This window comes from Microtus ochrogaster, chromosome 21 (assembly GCF_000317375.1).
Source record: "Microtus ochrogaster isolate Prairie Vole_2 chromosome 21, MicOch1.0, whole genome shotgun sequence".
Taxonomy (NCBI): domain Eukaryota; kingdom Metazoa; phylum Chordata; class Mammalia; order Rodentia; family Cricetidae; genus Microtus; species Microtus ochrogaster.
The window spans coordinates 35925059-35944616 of record NC_022022.1 but is presented as its reverse complement, the minus strand read 5'-3'; the positions used below and the strand labels follow the sequence as shown (position 1 = coordinate 35944616).

Sequence of the window (19558 nt, the reverse complement as noted above, 5' to 3'; positions counted from 1 at the left end):
CTCCCCTTCTTACTTTTCTCTCCCCATCTCCCCTTACCCCCGTCCCACCCCACCCCCAAGTTCCCAATTTTTTGCCTGGCAATCTTGTCTACTTCCCATATCCAGGATAACAACTATATGTTTTTCTTTGGGTTCACCTTCTTATTTAACTTCTTTAGGCTCTTCTTTAAAAATCAAAATGTATATGAACCATTTCTACTAAAACTGCTTAAATGTAGCCATTGCCTCCTCTGTTCTGTATAATGGCTCTCAGAGTAGTGAGGGAGAGGGAGAGTACTTACTGATTCATTGCTTCTCTGTCTTCCTGGTAGTAAATAAATACGCTTCATGTTGAGACCATGCGTCTGCTTTCAGAATCCTCCTCAGAAAGTGTTACGGCTCATAGACTTAAAGAAAGCAAAAGATTTTATATATAAAGATTAAGTGGATCAGAAGTGTTCTGAATGCTGGCCACGTGCTTTTGTGGGCTTTGTTGCCACACATCACACACATATGTAAGGGAACACTATGACTGTCTCTAGACCTTATTACATCTGAGAGTGGTTTTGGTGTATTATCTCCAGTGCCATGCTAGCTAATTAGTTCAATTCAAAGTATCCCTCTAAGACACTGTGGGCTGATGAAGCTTTGATGACATGTCGGCCCATAAGCAGCTATTTTGGAACTCAAAAAAATGCATTGAATTCTAAAAACTGTAATTGTAAAATGCAAGTGTGCCCAACAGAAATTCTCTGTACCCGTGGCGCAAAAGTGAATAGTTAAGGAATTTACAAATTAATGGTGTTTCTAATTATTTCTCACTAAAGTAATCCATCATATCTTGGTATATTCAGTATACAAGATACAAAGGAATTCATAAAATTAATAAGTAACTTTCCTTGGAAAGTCACCACCCAGACTGAGACTAGGGTTAGAATAAAATTAAATACATGTAGAAAGAACTTTTAAAAGAACAGGAAGTCATTAAGAGAAGAGAAAGCCTGAATTTTACACTCTGATTTAAGGCCTTAGATGAACAAACACAGCCCCACGAGCAGTTCAGAAATGCTAAAGGACAGGAGAAGGGAGGGACTCCTGTCATAGATCAGAATATAAGCTAAGGGGAGAAGGAAATGTGCAACAGTCAGCCACACTCATCTGATGTCAAACTAGAAGAGATTTCTGTAGGTTAAGGTAATGTAAAGGGTTTTGTTGTTCTTTTTCAGTGAAGCTATTTAAGTTTTCACATATTTTGGATAATGTTTACTGTATGCCTTCCTGCCGATGATGTTGGCAAGTGCTGTAGACAGAAAGATGAGTCTCCTGAAGATTGCTAGATAGATGTACCATTTGTGAAGTCTCAACCGTAACATTGCCATTTAGGTTAACATGCCAAAGGCAGACTGTAAGAATTTATAAATGATCCCTAAATCAATAGACTTTTAGCCGCTCCCGAAATAAGACCCCAAACCTTGACTGAGTTTGTCAAGTTTGAAATTGATGACTAGTATCCATCTCAAAGAGTGAGTTTTTAAAACTTCTGTCTCTGTGTCCCATGTGTTGTGAAATATTAGGGTCCTTGAAAAGACTCACATCTTACTCAGCTGTTTGTTACCTTTCTAGTGATATAAGAACATTTTGACAAACAGGTGATGTAATTGGTCACCTGTCCATGTATGAACTGTGGTGAAAGACACAGTTAAGACTGAAGTCAGCTCTCAAAGGGAAATAAGTCTTCCTGTGTCCAGAGTCTGAGTTGTTTTCTAGAAAGAAATGCAGAGCTGGAAGAATCTTTCTTTTCCTGCAGCCTTCAAAGAGGCTGATGAGTAATTTTTTTCCTGTGTGTGCTTTTATGGTTATTTAGATGTTAAGTAGTCAAAGAGATTGCACAGTCAAGTTTTAGATAAGAAGAGTGTTTTGAAGATTAGTCATTGTTCTCAGCTGCTACCTAATTCCTGCAGCTGAGATGACCTATGGACACACGTTTTTACTACTTTAGTTGTAAAACAGACATTTTGATGACTGTTTTTTATGTGTTGCGGTAGTTAGTTATTTTCAGAGTTTGGAGAACTCCACTTCCAGCAAAAGCCATACATTTCGTGACACTGTTTCTTGATGATGTAATATAATTCTACAAGTCTTTACATTGAATGACTGAGAGATTTGTTCAAAGAAATTTGGCCAATGTTCTTGTGGTTGGAAAAATGGGAGGGGGAGGTGAGTGTATTGTTTAAAAGCCCATATGGTGAAATAGATTATATCTGATACTTAGTATCTTTAAATTAGACTAAATTCCAGCTCTTTTCCTTGTTTTTTTGTTTGAGGCAGTGCCCTGCTTGGTAACCAAGGGTGGTTTGAGTTCTTAATCTTTTTGTCTCAGTTACCCTCCCAAATTCCATGATTACAGGCATTTGTCACCTCACCCAGCAAAAGTATTCTGCCTCACAAATATTATCTACTTAACATTTAAACTCTGAAGAGATAGTGTTGCTTTTGACTTATGACTATGATTTTTTTTTTTTTTTTTCGAGACAGGGTTTCTCTGTGGTTTTGGAGCCTGTCCTGGAACTAGCTCTTGTAGACCAGGCTGGTCTCTAACTCACAAAGATCCGCCTGCCTCTGCCTCCCGAGTGCTGGGATTAAAGGCGTGCGCCACCACTATGATTAATATGACTGTAGGAGAACATTTTTTGATCATCTGAATGAAAATAAATATAAAATACCTTAATTAGCTGCCTGTTCAAGGTGCAAATATATTAATATGTAGTTCTCATGTAAACATGGAGCAATAATGTAAAATTTTCCTCATGAAAGAATGTGTAAGAGGGCTGGAGAGATGGCTCAGTGGTTAAGAGCATTGCCTGCTCTTCCAAAGGTCCTGAGTTCAGTTCCCGGCAACCACATGGTGGCTCACAACCATCTATATTGAGGTCTGGTGCCCTCTTCTGGCCTGCAAGCATACACACAGACAGAATATTGTACACATAATAGATAAATATTTTTAAAAAAAGAATGCATAAGAGAGTGAATCATGAAGGAAAGGGCTTTCTGTCTTAGATTTTGTTTATAAAATAGTGGTTTTTGAAATTGGCTAAAATCAGAGATCTAGATGTAGTAGCTGTATATATTATATGTATATGAACATGTAGGTTTGCACACTAAAATCACGGAGATCTAGATGTAGTAGCTGTATATATTATATGTATATGAACAGGTAGGTTTGCACACTAAAATCACAGAGATCTAGATGTAGTAGCAGTATATATTATATGTATATGAACATATAGGTTTGCACACCTGTGCTCACAAGTATGAAGCCCAGAATAGGACATTGGGGTTTTCCTCTGATGCTGTCCATGTTGTTGTGTTGAAGTAGGGTCTCTCATTGAACCAAGTTTGTCATTGTGCCTAGGTTCACTGGTCAGCAAACTATCAGGATGTCCCTGTCATAGTTCCCCAACACCAGAAGTTCCAGCCTGTCATGAAAGTGCCCTACTTTTGATTTAGATGCTTGGGAACTCGAATTTAGGTTCTCATGGTTGCTAAGCAGGTGCTCTTAAAAACTGAGTCATATCCTCGGCCCTTTAAACTTCTTTAGCTTAGTTTTCTGCAGCGCATAATTAATTCTATGATAGTAACATTTGTTATTAACAGAGGAAACCTAGAAAATAGTAGAGACTCTTTTAAATAATGGTATTGAGCTCTAAGTCTTGCTTTGCTCCAAATGCAGTTTATATATTTTTAAAATTTTTTTATTTAAATTTTTTTACGTACTACCCACAGTTAATCCTCCCTCCCACCTTCCTCCAACCCCACATCTACTCCTCAGAAAGGGTAGTGCTTTCTAAAACATATGCATATCAAGTTGAGACAGGACCAGTCCCCCTCCCTGTATCACAGCTGAGCATGGTATTTTCCCTAGGGAATGGGCTTCACAAAGCCAGTTCATGCACTGGGGATAAATTCTGGTTTCACTGCCAGTGGCCCGACACACAGCCCAAGCCACAGAACTGTCATCCACATTCAGAGGACCTAGTTTGGTGCTATGCAGGTTCCTCATCTGTCAGTTCACAGTCAGTAAGCTTCCACTAACTCGAGTCAGCTGTTTCCATCTGTGGGTTTCCCCATCATGTTCTTGACCCCTCTGCTCATAGAATTCCTCCTCCCTCTCTTTAACTGGGCTTGGCCCAGTACTTAGCTGTGGGTCTCTGCCTCTGCTTCTATTGGTTACTGGATGAAGGTTCTATGACAACAATTAGGGTGGTGACCCATCTTTTTACAGAGAAGGCCAGTTCAGTCACCCTCTCCAGTATTGCTTGGAGTCTTTTAACTGTGGTTATCCTTGTTGATTCCTGGGAATTTCCCTAGCACCAGGTTTCTCCTTAACCCTCATAATGGCTGGCTCTGTCTATCAAGATATCTCTTTCCTGCTTTTCCTCTCCGTCCCTCCCCCAACTCAAGTGTCATATTCCCTCTTGTTGTCCCTCCTTCCCTTCACCCCAGCCTCCCAACCCCCTGCCCACCCTCCCTTCCAATTTTCTCAGGAGATCTTATCTACTTCCCCTTCTTGTGGCACCCTTGCACAGCTCTCTTACTGTCCTCCTTGTTTCCTAGCTTCTCAGGGGTTTTTATTTCCGTGACAGTTGTTGTTTGAGAGGGTAAATGAGAATGCTTGTTTTTGTATTTTAAAATAAAGACACCAAAAAGGTGCTAGCATTCAAATACAATATAAAGGGGGAACAAAATAGTCTTTAAGCTGTTCTTTCTGAACTTTGGTTTTCCTCTCTCTATGTAAGACTCCTTGACATGTCAGACTGTCCTGTAGGATCTGAGCACAGAACTGCCAGGAACTAGGGTAGTTTTCTGCCTTTTCTAGTAGAAATGCTCTGATTTTATCTGTTTTACACAGCATAACTAAGTATTTCGAGTGCAACCAAGGATTATAATACTACCTTTTGTAGAATAATAAAAAAAAAATGGAAATTTTGGGTTTGATTGCTGCTTTTGTTTTGTTCTAGGGAAGATTATAAAAACATCAGTTCTCCCTTTTATTGTTTTCTATAAAATTACCTGTTATTTTCTGAGGGTTAGGCAAAACAAAGTCATTGTAAGTGACTGCTGATCTTTGTGATGTGTTGTCTAGTGCAGTGGTTCTCAGCCTTCCTAACGCTATGGCCCTTTTAATACATTCTTCATGTTGTGCTCTCTCCAGCCATAAATTATTTTCCTTTCGATTTCGTAAGTGTAATTTTGCTGCTTTGTAAACAGTAAATGTCTGTGTTGAAAACAGAGATGTCTAAGATGGTCTTAGACAACCCCCATGAAAGGGTTGTTCAACCCCAACAGGGGTCATGACTCACAGGTTGAGAGCCAAGGTATAGAACATTTCGGTTGTAACAGTGACAGTTTGACTTAATTTGCCTGCTGTCGTTGTAGACTAAAAGAAAATAATTCATACTATGAAATTATGATTTTAATTTTACTAGGATATTGTGATAGCATGATACAGAATTTCTCTAATATGAAAAATAAATGAAAATGAGTTATCATGACTTCGATGTTTATACTGTGTAAAGGAGGTCTGAATGGGGTCTTTGTTATTTTTTTTTTCTTTTTTCATCTGCTTCTATAACCATTGCTGAAGAACTTTTTCAGGTTTCAGAACCTGTCTTACTCTCTAACTTTATCAGACATAGACCACAGAAGATATTGATAATATATACCTTTGTGGTGCTTCTGAAAGAAGTATGTTCTGAACCAGATCTTCTGCTACTGTTATTTGTCCATGCTATACCTCTGTAAATGTTTCTTGTAAGTAGTTGCTTTTAGCCACTTTCAAGACTATCCTAATACCGTTAACTACTAGTCTACAAAACCCACTCAGCTCACCAAGCATGGTGAATCATTCTCCATCTTGTTTTCATAGAGACTCAGAATTATAAGCTTATGCCAGTGTTTGCTTTGGGGTAGTTTTCCCTGGAAAAAGATTAGCGAGATGCTGAAGTGCATGCAATCTTATGTGACAGACAGCTGAAAACAAGGCCACGGGTGAAAGCAGCCAGACTCTTAGATGTTGTGCATGTGAAAACGGAACAAAGATTAGAACGCAAGTTCAGTGTTCTGTAAATGTGGATCCCATCATTAATTTAGGTATGTAGCTCACCACAGCATTGGGTGTGGTCTGCGAACACAGCTGCCTCTTTGATCTCTAATTATTACATTTTATTGCTGTGTACGACTGGGCCTTTGGGTTATAACTAGGGATGCAAATGAAAGAGAAGGACATGTTGGGTTTACAGAAACATAGATGTTTTTGGCTTTTGTTGTTTGTATCATTATGCCTTTTTTTGTTCATAAAAGTTACATAGTTGGAAGCACTTTTGGAGAAAATTTTAACATTGTGGATTTTTTTTTCCCCATGGAAATTAGGAATCATGTGTGTTTTCTCATAAGTTTTGTGGTAACTTCTTTTTATTGTTTCTTTTATTTTGAGATGATAATATGATCATTTGCCATTCCCTTTCCTACCTCCAAACTCTCATATATATCCTTCCTTGCTTGCTTTCAAATTCATGGCCTCTGATTTCATCGGTTGTTGCCCCTGCTCTACGCACACACAGACACTCGTTTCTCAATAGAGAGTACAGCCCACCTAGTCTGTAGAATGTTACTTGTGTGTATGTTTTCAGGGCTGACCATTTGTTACTGGATAACCCATTGGTGTGCTCTTCCCTGGGGAATAGTTTCTTACCTGTATGGACTCCACTTTCAATTGCTGAACTGCTTTTAGAGGCATTCACAGCCCACACTGCACTGAAGCATTGTCCCTGATAGCAAGTGCACATCACTGCATGCTGTGGTGCTCTAAGCACTGTTTAGCGTTAAAGTCTTCTCTCATAAAAGACAAGATTCTAGGAGAAAATTATAGCTGCCATTGTATTCAGTTTTTCAAATCATGGAGGTTGATAAATATAGCATACAGAATTTACTTATGTGGCAAATACTGCTCTAAGCCTATCACAGTCATTTTGCATTTAGTTTTCAAAATACCTCTGTAAGGTTGATAACCATTGTTAGCGTTTCCTTCTGATTGAACAGTCAGTAAATGGAGGGCATAGGGTTAGAATCTAGGCAATCTGCTTTTAAACCAGGTGCTATCCTGGACAGTTTAGGGCTCTGACAATGGCTTTTCAAATCAACCAGATAAAGATGGGTAATGAAGAAAATTTGCTTATCTTTTGAGGCCAGTGTAAGTGTTAGGTTTATTTGGTAGTCTGTTTCAGTTCTTCCTGCCTCTCCTATATGAGAAATACATAACTGTAAAAAATAAAGCAATTAGTTAATATAAACAGATTGACAGAATAAAAAAGAAAAAAGAAATAAAAAAAATATGTATGGCCTGGTCTGTGATAAAGATACTTGTGCTTTCAATCTGGGCAGCAGTGGCGCACACCTTTAATACCAGCACTCTGGAGGCAGAGGCAGGTGGTTCTCTGTGAGTTCGAGGACAGCCTGGTCTACAAGAGCTAGTTCCAGGACAGACTCTAAAACTATAGCGAACCCAGTCTGGGGGGAGGGATACTTGTGCTTTAAGCAGCAGTACTGGTGCTGGCTGGGCATCATTACTTAATGGCCATTTTAGTCACACAGCTCCATTGTAGAGAGTATACATAGAATTATAAACTCATTCTTGGTATTTGGCAAGAACATTTTAAAATATATCTTTTATGTGCGTGGGTGTTTTGCCTGCATGTATTTCTGTGTCCCACATTTATGTCTGAGTCCCTAATGAGGCCAGAAGAGGGCTGTTATTCCCCTGGAGTGGAGTTACAGTCCATTAGTCCCTGTTATGCCCAGATAATTTGAGTCCTTCAAAAACCAACTAGGAAACCAAGTCCTGTATGCAAAAGCAAAGAGCCTTTATTCTTGTTCAAGCTTGAACTTGGACTCTCTGTGTGTCTAACACATTGGCGCAATCGGAGAGCCCTGAGCTCACTTGGTGTGGGTTTTTATAATAGCAGAGGGTAAGATGAGGGATTTCTAAGGATCAGGATCCCTGATTGACTGACATTAGTCTAGGGGTTTCCTGGTGAAAAGCAATGGGTGTGTGCTGGCAGGTGATCCTATCTACTATGGCTGGAACGTTAGGAATTTCCTTTGGATGGTCTGTTCCTGGGTGGTGCCTGGGTGGTCTTCCTTAGTGGTCTTTCTTGGAACCAGGTATTGCCTTAGGGTAAATTACTGAGACTCAGGTCTCTATGGAGCTTTTCACAGCTGGGTCCTATAGAGCTTAGGTTGTGAGCCATTTGTTTTGCCCCAACAAGAACATTTTTAAGTGAAAAAAATTAGAAAACAAAACCATTTTGAAAAAAGAATGGTTATCTTGAGAGAAATAAGGAACTTTGATGCTGAAGTTAAATAAACATGTTGGTTTGTTGTAAATGGTTCTTTGGAGATTAGAAGACAGGGTACATTGTGTTTGCTTTGTTCCTCTCTATCCTTTGAGAGCCATAGAGAGGAAATGGACATGATTGGAATCTCCTCTTCCCATTTTTTTGCACGTCTTTTCAGAGATTATTGCTGACCAAGTTAGGAAAGCAGTAGGGTAGAGGGAATGCTCCTTTTTCATGAAAGAATCTGCTACGTAAGTTAGCCATTGTGAAAGTTAGCTTGACTTGTCCACATTTTCAAACAGGAAAGCTCTATTTGTTTAGTCAAGCATTATGAGTCCCTGCTAGAAGACATCACTGTGGGAACAACACATCGAATCTGTAGTCATTGTTTGTATTCTCAGTAGTTATGTCAGAAGCAAATTTGGTAAGGATCAGCTTTAAAGAAATGTCTTGTAGAGAATCTTTTGTTGCTAAGGGTGTTGTTACATCTGTTTATTTTGTTCATTTGAGTATATTACTACATGCAGTATTCTTCAGAAGTTAAAACTAGTTTGCTCTTGTTTTACAAGATTGCTATTTCAGGACAGCTCTGTGAACACTAGCGTGTGACCAATATCAGCCAGAGTTTCTGTTTGTTAAATGGCTATAAAGCTCTCTCTCTGCCTTTGAATCCAGATTAGTGCTTATCATAGGCTCAAGATCAGTGTTTCCACACACTGCCCACTGCCCCTTTTTATTTTGTAAATGAAACAGATTAGAACTGAATACATTTGGACAGTTCACACATGAAAGTGTGTATATTATTTGTTCATACTTTCACTGAGTAGATCATGACATTAACTATATTTCTGATTATACATTGTGACTAAATGTTTAAAAATAGTTGTTTGCTTGGGCCAGAAATACTCAATTATTTGTGGTCTCTGGAGTAATAGCACTGTGACTTTTTTGTTCCTGATCTCAATGAGATAGATACAGAAGTTGGATTAATATGTAGACTGTTCATAATAATTGGACATTGCTAGGGCTTTCAGATTTGATCAGAGGAATCATCCACTGAACAGGTATAGGCTAGTTTAGGTTCTGAGCTTCCATGCTTATGTTGTAAGCAGTGTCCTGTTGAGCACTGTTCTAGATTGCTTACTAGTAATATAAAGACAATGATGGAGAGAGGTAGTTAATTTGGATGAAGACCTTCTCATTTATTGTATTATGTGTCCTGTGAGGTTAATTACCTGTTGTCAGATTTTCTCTCTATAATGTGGAAAAGGAGTTAGAGTTGAGAAAATAATTTATGTTTCAAATGGTTGCTCTGTTAAAAAGAAAATGTAATACTCGTTAATATTGAAAAGTTTTTGATTTTGATTTGTCCTAAATTTTACAACAAAATCTTTTAAATTACCAGCCAGAAATGAAATATAAGCGGCGCTGTGTTCTTTTACAAACAGCCCAGTTTCTGTGAACAGAAAGTTTCCTAATAAGTAAAAAGAAAACGGAATGAGTGCATGTTCTTTTCTCTGTAATCACAGAAACATGAATAGATCACAAAGGACTTAGTAATGCTCAAAAGTATTTGCAAGTTCAACTGGCTATTATTTTTCTTTTATTAGATTTAGATAGGATCACTTGGATTGATTTGAAATTCAGTAATGAGAATGCTGGACAAGATTCTATTTCTTAATCAGTAAGTGAGATTTAAGAACTGACCTTGAAACTTAAGCAAGGATAGGCCTGGCCTATCTGTGTCTACAAACAATATATTCAATAATTTTAAATGCTCTGACTCTGAGTGCCAAAACCTATAGATTAAAAAAAAAGCAAAACAAAACAAAACAAAAACCTGAACCCACCCATTATTTTTTGAATGTTAAATCAATGGAAAAAAACTAAGCTATGAGATGTTAATAAATAAAAAGTTTTCATCTTCTGTGTTACTGGAGATGTATGCCTAATAAGGCTGTGCTGAATACTGGAATGCTTATCCCTTTAAATTTTACTGAAATACCTAAAAATACCCTCTTTACAAAAATTTGTAATGAATGTGTTTTGCCTAGACAGAAATAGCAGGGAGGCTGTGTCTGGAGAAAGTGAACCGCAGACAGTCCTGAGTTTAGGGCTGGGCAGGACACAAAGGCACCCCAGAGAGCTTCCCACTGCTAGATGATTGGCAGGCCTAAAAACAATGTAAAGGACTGGAGCTTTGCTGCAACCTAGACTTGCATCTCTTGGTTAGTTATTGGTCCTGCTTCTCAAAGAATTATTACCCTTACTCCTGGAGAGTTTAGATGAAAAAGCAATAGTGGTACCCCTCTGGGACTCTTGAGTTTTTCTACGGAGAACAAGCTGCTCTTGAGGATATGAGTTGTGACTGCCTGTGCCGCCTATTTTACCAAGGTTTTCCTGAGTAGTTAACTTTATCCCTCACTTGAAGTCTATGAAAATAGTTATGACTATTTCTTACTCATGCTTTCTATATCATGAACCAGCTCAATCTTGTGAGCATTGTAGCATTATGACAATAGAGAAGAAGATGGAGAAGTGCAAATTAAACTCTTCCTTAGTTACAAACAGATTATTAACTGGGTGGGGGTGCCACACACCTTTAATCCCAGCACTCAGATAGAGGCAGGCCAATATCTGCAAGTTTGAGGCCAAGCTGGTCTACAAAGCATGAAATTCTGTCTCCAAAAACCAGAAGCTAAACCATCAACAACAAACAAAAAAACAGGCACGTTATTTTCATGTAGATCATACGTACTGTGAAGGTAAATTTTTTTTTCTCTACCTTAAGACTGGAAGAGAAGATTTTTCTGTTTTGTGTTTTTAATAAACTATAAAGGTATTGGCTTGTGGTTGATACAAAATATAGATTTGGTTTGTAAGCATGGGAATTACATTGGTCAATTATTTTCATGAAAGAACACAGGGTTTTCTTTCACTTGTTCTTTTAGAATATTTTAAGACTGTTTCTAGTAGTTAAAAGTGCGTGGGTGCAGGAGACAAAAGTTTTTAGTAGTGCATAAGAAATGAACTGAGGTGCAGGATAGATATAGCATTGTTGACAGTAGGAAATGAACTGAGGTGCAGGATGGATATAGCATTGTTGACAGTAGGCTTGAACCAAACCTACCTTCTCACCAGACTTTTGAATCAGTGTCTGGTTGTGTGAATTTTATTTGAAGGTGGTGTGGAAATTTAGATTCATTTGCAAGCCGTGGGAAAGTTTGAGCTAGAGTTGGTAAGAGGATTGAAGTGATTGTATTGTATGCCAACAGAAGAATAATGGAACTTTCTCATTTCTTATACCTATCAGCTGATGGACTTTTATGATTTTTACATTTTGCAGAATGATACTGAACTTAGAAACCCAAATGCCTTGTTCTACAGGATTAGCTCTTAGATGGTTTGTTGAAGTCCAAACTGAAGTAAGCCACCTATGGTTGCACATCTTTTTCCCCAGAATTTGAGAGAATGAAAAATGAGGATTGAGGGTTCAAAACCAGCCTGTGAAACCATCTGCAGAAAAACAAACAAAGCAGATCTAAACAGAAGCTGACAGCATGCCTTAAAATCCAAGTATAGTTACATTCTACTTGTGTGAATAAAGTTTTTATTGAAATACAACCATCCTTATTGGTCCAGGTTTTATTTGTATCTTTCTTTCTACAATGACAAAACTAAATAGTTTGATTAGAAACAGAGCCTACAATATTTGCTGCCATTTCCTTGTCAATAAGTTTTACTATTTTGTAACAATTCAATCGGACATATATTTTACTCTCTATATAAAATCATTTTTTGAAATGGTACTTTCACTATAATGAAATACCAAAGTCTGGATTATTGAAAACTTTAAAATTCCTTGCATTTAACCTTTACTATCTGTGAACTATCTATCTATCTTATACTCTTTTAGTCATAAAACATTTTGTAAATCACTGTTTAAAAAGTTCAGTTTTCCCTTAAGTTATCCTGAGGTTGATTTTAGTGTGGATAAAGGAAACAGTGGAGAGGTAGATATTTTTTCCTTCAAAAATATTATTGTTGAAATAAATGTAAAGTGTAATTTTTCTTCTTCTGAAATAGAAGTTTCTGAAAATGAAAGTTTGCATATAACTTAAAAATAGCCTTAAGATGCACAGAAATAATTTATAGAATATAACACATGTTTAAAAAGAAATATAAAGTATAGTAAAATTTTTATAAGTATATATGATAGCTAATTGTTCCGTCTTTTTTTAGAATGCTCTAGAATATTTAATCTTTGGCCAAGCCTATTTTTGTGAAATATCACCAGATCTATTTGTGGTGTGTCTTTATTAATTTGTTTAATTTTTTCCTTCATATTGAGTAGAATGACATTAAAATGGATTCTTCCTCCACAACACTATTCTCTATAATTTGGGATTCTTTTGTCCTTAACAATGACATGTGGTGAGATTAAAGGCACATGTTGCTATGTTTAGCTGGCTTATTGCCTCTTATGACAAAATCCTGGAACTCTGAACAAGTAAACACTTGGTAGGTTTGCAAATAAGTGAGAGGCATCAAGTGATACATACAAGTTACCAAAGCTAGTTAAATTGATTAGCAAATTGGTTTGAATTTCCCAATATAGAGTGAAATGAGCTTCACTTACAAAAAGGAAGAAAGGCTTAGGAGCTGGAGTTTCTTGTGAGATTTGATATATCAGAGGGCAGGGAAATGAGAATATTGATGACAAAACTGTCACTACTCCAAATTATTTTGTTATATCTAGGCTTTCTTTCTGAAAATGTGTGTATTATAGTGTTTCAAAAGTTCTGAATTTATTGTTGAGCTCACAGTAATTCTGACTGATCTTCATGTTTGCATTTAAGTCTTAAAATTTAGCTTGATACAGCAATAATCCTGCGTCCCCTCCACCCACTGTGAAAATGGCATAACCATTAGGCTAGAGATTTTAGCCGATCTAACTTCTCCTCCTCCCCATCCCTGCCTGTTTCTTTCCCCCTTCCTCTCTCCCTCCTTCCTCCTCCCTCTCTCCTTTCCTTTCTCCCATCCATCCTTCAGCTCTTTAGCCTGATTTATAGTTAGTTGGTCAAAACTTCTTTTCAAATTTTTATCAACTGCTATTGACCAACTCACAAGGAAAGTTACAGCAAAAGCACTCAACAGAAGCAGTTGCCAGGAGATGCCTTCCTGCCCTTGACATCTCAGAGACACACTTGATTTACAGCCCTGTGCTAGCACAAGGTCAGGGCTCTAGATATATGGCCAGAGCAGTTTCCATGCACCTGTTCCATTTTCTTTATCTGTGCTTAGATAGTCCATCCAGATTTGTGTTCCATCTAGGTGTGTTTTGTTAGTTCCTGTAGTTAAGAGAAGATGTGAACGGGAGAGAAAACATTCCTGCAGTACATGTAAGGGGAGCTTTTGATGAGCAGAATGTTTTTATGTCTGATGCATAACTGTTTTAATACTTTTATTTGTAGGACATATTCTTGAGTAATTTAGAAAAGTCCAGGGGATTGTTGTCACAAGTGTTTAAAATACTCAGGGTCTCTGGACAATGAAATACAGAGGATTCCTTAAGAGGCATTCCTCTGCACTCTTGCCTGTTTGCTTTCTTTCACATTTGGACTTGCTTTGTTATTATAAATTGACATCATTGTAATTAAAGTGATTAATGATGTGCCCTAGTGTTTGTGGGTCCTAAGGTCAGGAGGTCCAAAGATGGCCATCCTGTGGGAAATTGAGAGCTCACTTCATAAAAGATGAACCAGACCTCTCATCCTTTCTGCATGGCTATTTATGAGTTAAATGTTAGATTGGACTGAAAAAGTCTCCTGGTTATAAAAAGTAATGTAAATTAATTTTTATCCACATAGTTCTGTTTTTCCTGGGTACTTTGTTAAATAAAAAAATACATGATTTGTTCATGCAGTATTAGCAGATACACAAACATGGTTTCAGTACAGCTCCAACTACTGGTTGCATAGAGTTGCAGTTTTGTCTGATTTTTTTTTTTATCTAATCCATAATAGAGCTATTGCTACCTTATGGTCATTCTTTTATGTTCTTCATTCTAACTAGGACATCACAATTCTAGTTTTTAATAGGTTTGTTATAACTGCAAACTCGTTTCAGCTGTTAAGCTGGAAGCTCTGAAACTGGTTTTACTTATATACAACAACAAAAACCAACAAAACAACAACCAACTAACAACTTTGAAAGCTTATTCAGCCACAGGGACAGCTTTGTTCTTTGCATTCCATATTACAGGGATAGTACTGAGCTAAGGCACTGGTATCTCACCATGCAGGCTTACTCTTGTCAGGGCTTTCCCACTACGGAGAGAGAACAATAAGCCAATTGTTGAGCCATGGCACTGTGCCATTGCCAGGACCTCAGCAGATTGGAAACTCACCCTGCACAGGAGTGACTCGCAATCCCTGCTGCCCGAGGGGAGAGGCAGTATATTGTGATTTTTTTAAAAAAATCCTTATGCCATAGTTTTTTAAATATTCATTTGTTTAAATGTCTTAAATTTATTCTTTTTCACGTAATATGTGACATTGCTAAAGGAGAAAGTGCTTACTGTTTCTCCAACTTAAAGATAATTATAACAAATTTAATTTGGGCAAATGCTTTTCCATATTCACATATTAGGGCTTTTACCACAGAGAATACTGAATACCTTTATTCATGTATATGTATATGTATATATATATATATATATATATATATATATATATATCAGAAGTAGAATTTTCTTCTTTAAATATGGTCAAATTATGCTTTAGGAAAGTCATCCTGAGTATCTTGTGAAACATAAAGTTCAAGAGAGTACCAGCGAGACCAGAAAGATAATTTGTATAAGCAAAAGTTTTTAGATTATGCATTGTAAAGTTTTACGATTATAAATTATAACATTTCTTTCCCTTAATTTTATCTGCTACTCCTGGGAGACTTAAGTAAACATTTCAGACATTGCAAAGATCTGTTCATTCTTTAAATATTTATTTTAAATGATGTTTCCCAAGCCCCACCCTCAACTCTGCTCTTGAGAACTATTCCTGAATAACAAGCTGTCTTTCAAATATGTACCGTCGACAACCCATAGGATTTTCCTTAGTATTTGCAGGCTTGTGATTGAGATGCTGTGTAGCTTGGACCTTCTTGTTTCCCACATAGCTTTCCTAGTAGAATGCGTTGTTTAGATTTTTACAAGGTAGTTTACTGTGAAATAAACTTTGCGAAAGTTTTCCTTATTATAAAAAGTACATATTGATTCTATAAGTTAAGGAAGAGGCGCACAAAAAAGAAGAAATAAGTATCATTTAGAGAGAACTTTTCCTAAAATGTTTATAATAGTGTATGAGTGTTTTCTAGCACATCAGTAATATTGTAGGAAACATTTTATCATACAGTGCTAAAATGAAAATTTTCTTGAGAAAGATTTTAAAGATTAAAAGAAAACTGTTGGCCTAACTTACAAATTTACTTCAAAGGGCAAAGTAAAAACGTAATAACATAACCAGCTTAACAGAATATTTTGAGCTTTTGCTGCAATTTTGAACTTCCATAAATATTCAGAGATGTCACATGATACTAATGGCATATAAGAAACCTTTTCTTTCAAAATTTAATAATTCTATGGTTCATTTTATGGTTAGTGTTTAAAGCAAGGGAGTTGATTTTTATTGCACTTTGTGGTCCATCAGCTGCTTCATTTGACATTTAATGATAAGCCAATATATTTTTCCATGCAGTAGGGCATTTGTATAATGACCCACCCTGTGATTTTGTGGGCGTATTGCCCTTCTTTCTGAAATGCTTATCTTATTTCTTGTGAAACCTTGTCAGAAGCCAAATGGGGTGTGTTCAGATTTATTTTTTTTCTGTAAATTCAATTTTTTTCAAATACTGCATTTATATTACTTTCAATTAATTATGTTAGCATTCATTCTGAGCAGAATAAGTTGCTGATACAACAAGATCAGAGCAAATACGGTTCTGAGCCTTTGTTGTTGCTAACACTAAAGTTAGAGGGAATACTAGAACAAATGAAGTGATTTCTTTTCGTACATATAAGATATCTGTGTTTATCTTGAATGCAGCAGCCTTGTGACTGTTAATAGATTTTTGCTTGCTTATTGTGTTGCTGAGGATTGCATCCAGGGCCTTTGTTGCCCATAGTGGGCAAGCTGAACTACTCACAGCCGTTTAGCTGACCTTTATTTACAAATTATATCGCTAGACACGCTCCATGTATCTTAAGACATCCAGTGAAAAAGGATATTGGCTTCTCAATCTTGGCAACCTTTCAGTAATGTCTTGGGAGGTTTTAATGACTAGATCCTTTGCGATTAAATTGGATTGTGAAATTTGAATGAAAGGAAGATTCCACTGCTCTGCCCTTGAACTTGCCTTTTGTTATAATAACCCTGCAAGCTAAAGAGAACTTGTTTGGGAATTCATGGGAAGTTATGCAGTGGTACAGGGTATGACTTGTACTACAGCAGCTGAGTGTTAGTACCCACTGGGCCTTTCCTTAGGCCAGCTGACTAGTCTGTTGGTGTCTGTTATAGCTAAATTTGTTGTTATTGGAAAATTCAACTGCTGCTAAAATGTTAATCAGAGTTCATTATTCGAATATGTTTATTAAATGAATGAAATGAAAAATGAATTTATGCCCTGGTGATGCTGAAGCATAAAGTTCTGTTGAACTTTTCCATATTGGGTTTTACAGACTAAGCTGATGAGGACAACTGACCAGGTCTCTTCCTCAAGAGGGCACCAGGTCTCATTACAGATGGTTGTGATACACCATGTGGTTGCTAGGAATTGAACTGAGGACCTTTGGAAGAGCAGGCAATGCTCCTACCACTGAGCCATCACTCTAGCCCATATGTTTATTGATAGGCACATTATTCTAGGTTATTTGTGGTCTGTTATCTAATTAAATAGAACAACCTCCTGATTTATATAGTAAAATTATCAATATTTACCTACTATTTTTACATTCTTGGAATTCTACCTTGATGTTTTATTCTTGGGCTGGTGAAATGTGAAAGGAATTAGATTGCTTCTGGTATATTAAAAAAATAGCTTGCGGTAGGAAGATAGAGGAGGATCTGGAGGGGGGTCAGTTTGACCAAAACACATTATATGCATGTGGAAATTTCTCAAACAATTCTTAATATAGAAAATCATACCTTAAAGTCAAGTAAATACCCTATAAAGTATCAGTAGCTTTCTCAATTGTTAATAAATACAGTTGTCATACTATAAAATATAACAGCATTTATATTTGGGGCACAGCTCTAATCCTAAGCAATTTACATGACCTTTGAAGCTCCTGTTTTGAAAGATGAAGATAATGAAAGTTTTATTTCCTAAGAGATACTTGCTTCAAACCAATTATTGTCCTTCTTTAGGCCACCATACCAAACACATGGTGCAAAGTAAGAACAGGTTAAAATTATCAATCCAGTTGAAATATGAATAGCTGTCACATGCCTGGAGTTTTGTCAGACTTCCTTTAATCTTTTCCTTGCACCTTCATTGCTGATAACACATTACCTTCCAGGTGCTATACTTATGTAAGGATTAAAAGCAGGACATGGTCATTGCTTCCACTGAATGGAACCTGGTGAATTAATTCAACTCAGTTTTTAATGTCACTCTTCTCACTGTTGTGACACACTATCCTGGCAAAATTACTTCAGGAAGGATGTATTTTAGCTCACAGTGCAAGGATATATGTTCCGTCATAGTGGGAAGGTCTGGTGGCAGGAGCTTGAAGCAGCTGGTCACATTGCATTTAAGCAGGAAAGATAGGTGATGATTTTCCTGCACTTGGCTCATTTATTCAGTCTAGGACTTTGGTGTATGGGATAATGCTTCCCATAATTAAGGTGTCGCTTCCCACCATCCATTATCCTAAGCTAGATAATCTCTTACTGACATGCTCCTAGGGGATTCTAGAGTCTGTCAAGCTGAAAGTTAATATGAAACATCAATGTTTAGCAAATGCATCAATTTGTTTAAGTGTTTAAAAATATAAATATAAAGTAAATTGCATAATAAAGGACTTAGTTCAACTTAAATATAATGGAAAGAGACCCAGCAGTGGTACATATGCTCATGAATGTCAGGAGAAAAGGCAGCTACTTCTGGAAATCAAGATTTGGGCTGGGTTACTGAAGAACTGCCAAGGATCAGAAGTCCTGCTACTTTACCTTTTAATGTGGGGATTGCCTTAGCCGAAGAATTAAAAACTTGCATATACTAGCAAGCAGGATTGTGTCTTTTCTCCTCGATTGTGCTTATAGGGCTAGAAGGACATGAGAATATTCGGTCTTGTGGCATTTGACTTGTAATTACATGAACTAATGAGAATACTGTGAATCATGAAAACTGAATTATAGAGTTATGATTCTGATTATTTAATATCTTAAAATATATAAATAGTAAAATTCTGTTGACAATGTTTCTAAAGTACCAGAGGTTCATGGTTCATGTTTTTTTCTTTCTTTCCCCACCAGAGCATCTGCTGCAGCCAAGCCTGAGCCTGTTGCTGTTCAGAAGGTATGTTTATAGTTGGCCATCACTAGACTCAGTCTCTCTAGAGCTGCTCTTCTTATCTCAGATCATATTAACTTGGAGTTTAGTTTGAGCACAGTTTTACTCATTCTCTTCCTTAAAAGACAAAGAGGAAAGAAGAACCCAGATCTTACAAAGTTACTGTGTTAGACAGGGTTCTCTGGAGGAACAGCACTTATAGAACAAATCTAAGTGTACATGGACAGAAAGTGGGTTTATTAGAATGGCTTACAGACCAGCTTGTCCAACAATGTCTGTCTACCGGCAGTAGGTCTAAGAATCCAGTAGTTGCTCAAACCATGAAGCTAGATATCTCAGCTGGTCTTTGGTGTATGCTGGAATCTAGAAGAAGTAGGCTCTAATGCCAGTGAAGAAATAGACTTTCTAGCCAGGCAAGAGCAAGCAGGCAAAATGAGAAAGCTTCCTTCTTCAATGTCCTTTATACCAGCAGCAGGCTTGGCCCACATTAAAGGTGGATCTTCCCACCTCAAAAAAAATCTGGATTAAAAGTGACCAGTTCTGCCGGGCGATGGTGGCGCACGCCTTTAATCCCAGCACTCGGGAGGCAGAGGCAGGCGGATCTCTGTGAGTTCGAG

The 19558-nt window shown here is 37.3% G+C and overlaps 1 protein-coding gene across 9 annotated transcripts in view; it reads left to right on the top strand.

Moving 5' to 3' along the window:
* Pdlim5 (PDZ and LIM domain 5) overlaps positions 1 to 19558 on the top strand; it is a 163838-nt gene that overhangs the window by 68122 nt on the left and 76158 nt on the right. For all 9 annotated transcript variants that reach the window (XM_013350037.2, XM_026784095.1, XM_005357365.3 and 6 more), the window contains exon 4: positions 18905 to 18947. In XM_013350037.2, the coding sequence (XP_013205491.1) occupies positions 18905 to 18947 (43 nt within the window). The remainder of the gene's footprint in view (positions 1 to 18904; positions 18948 to 19558) is intronic.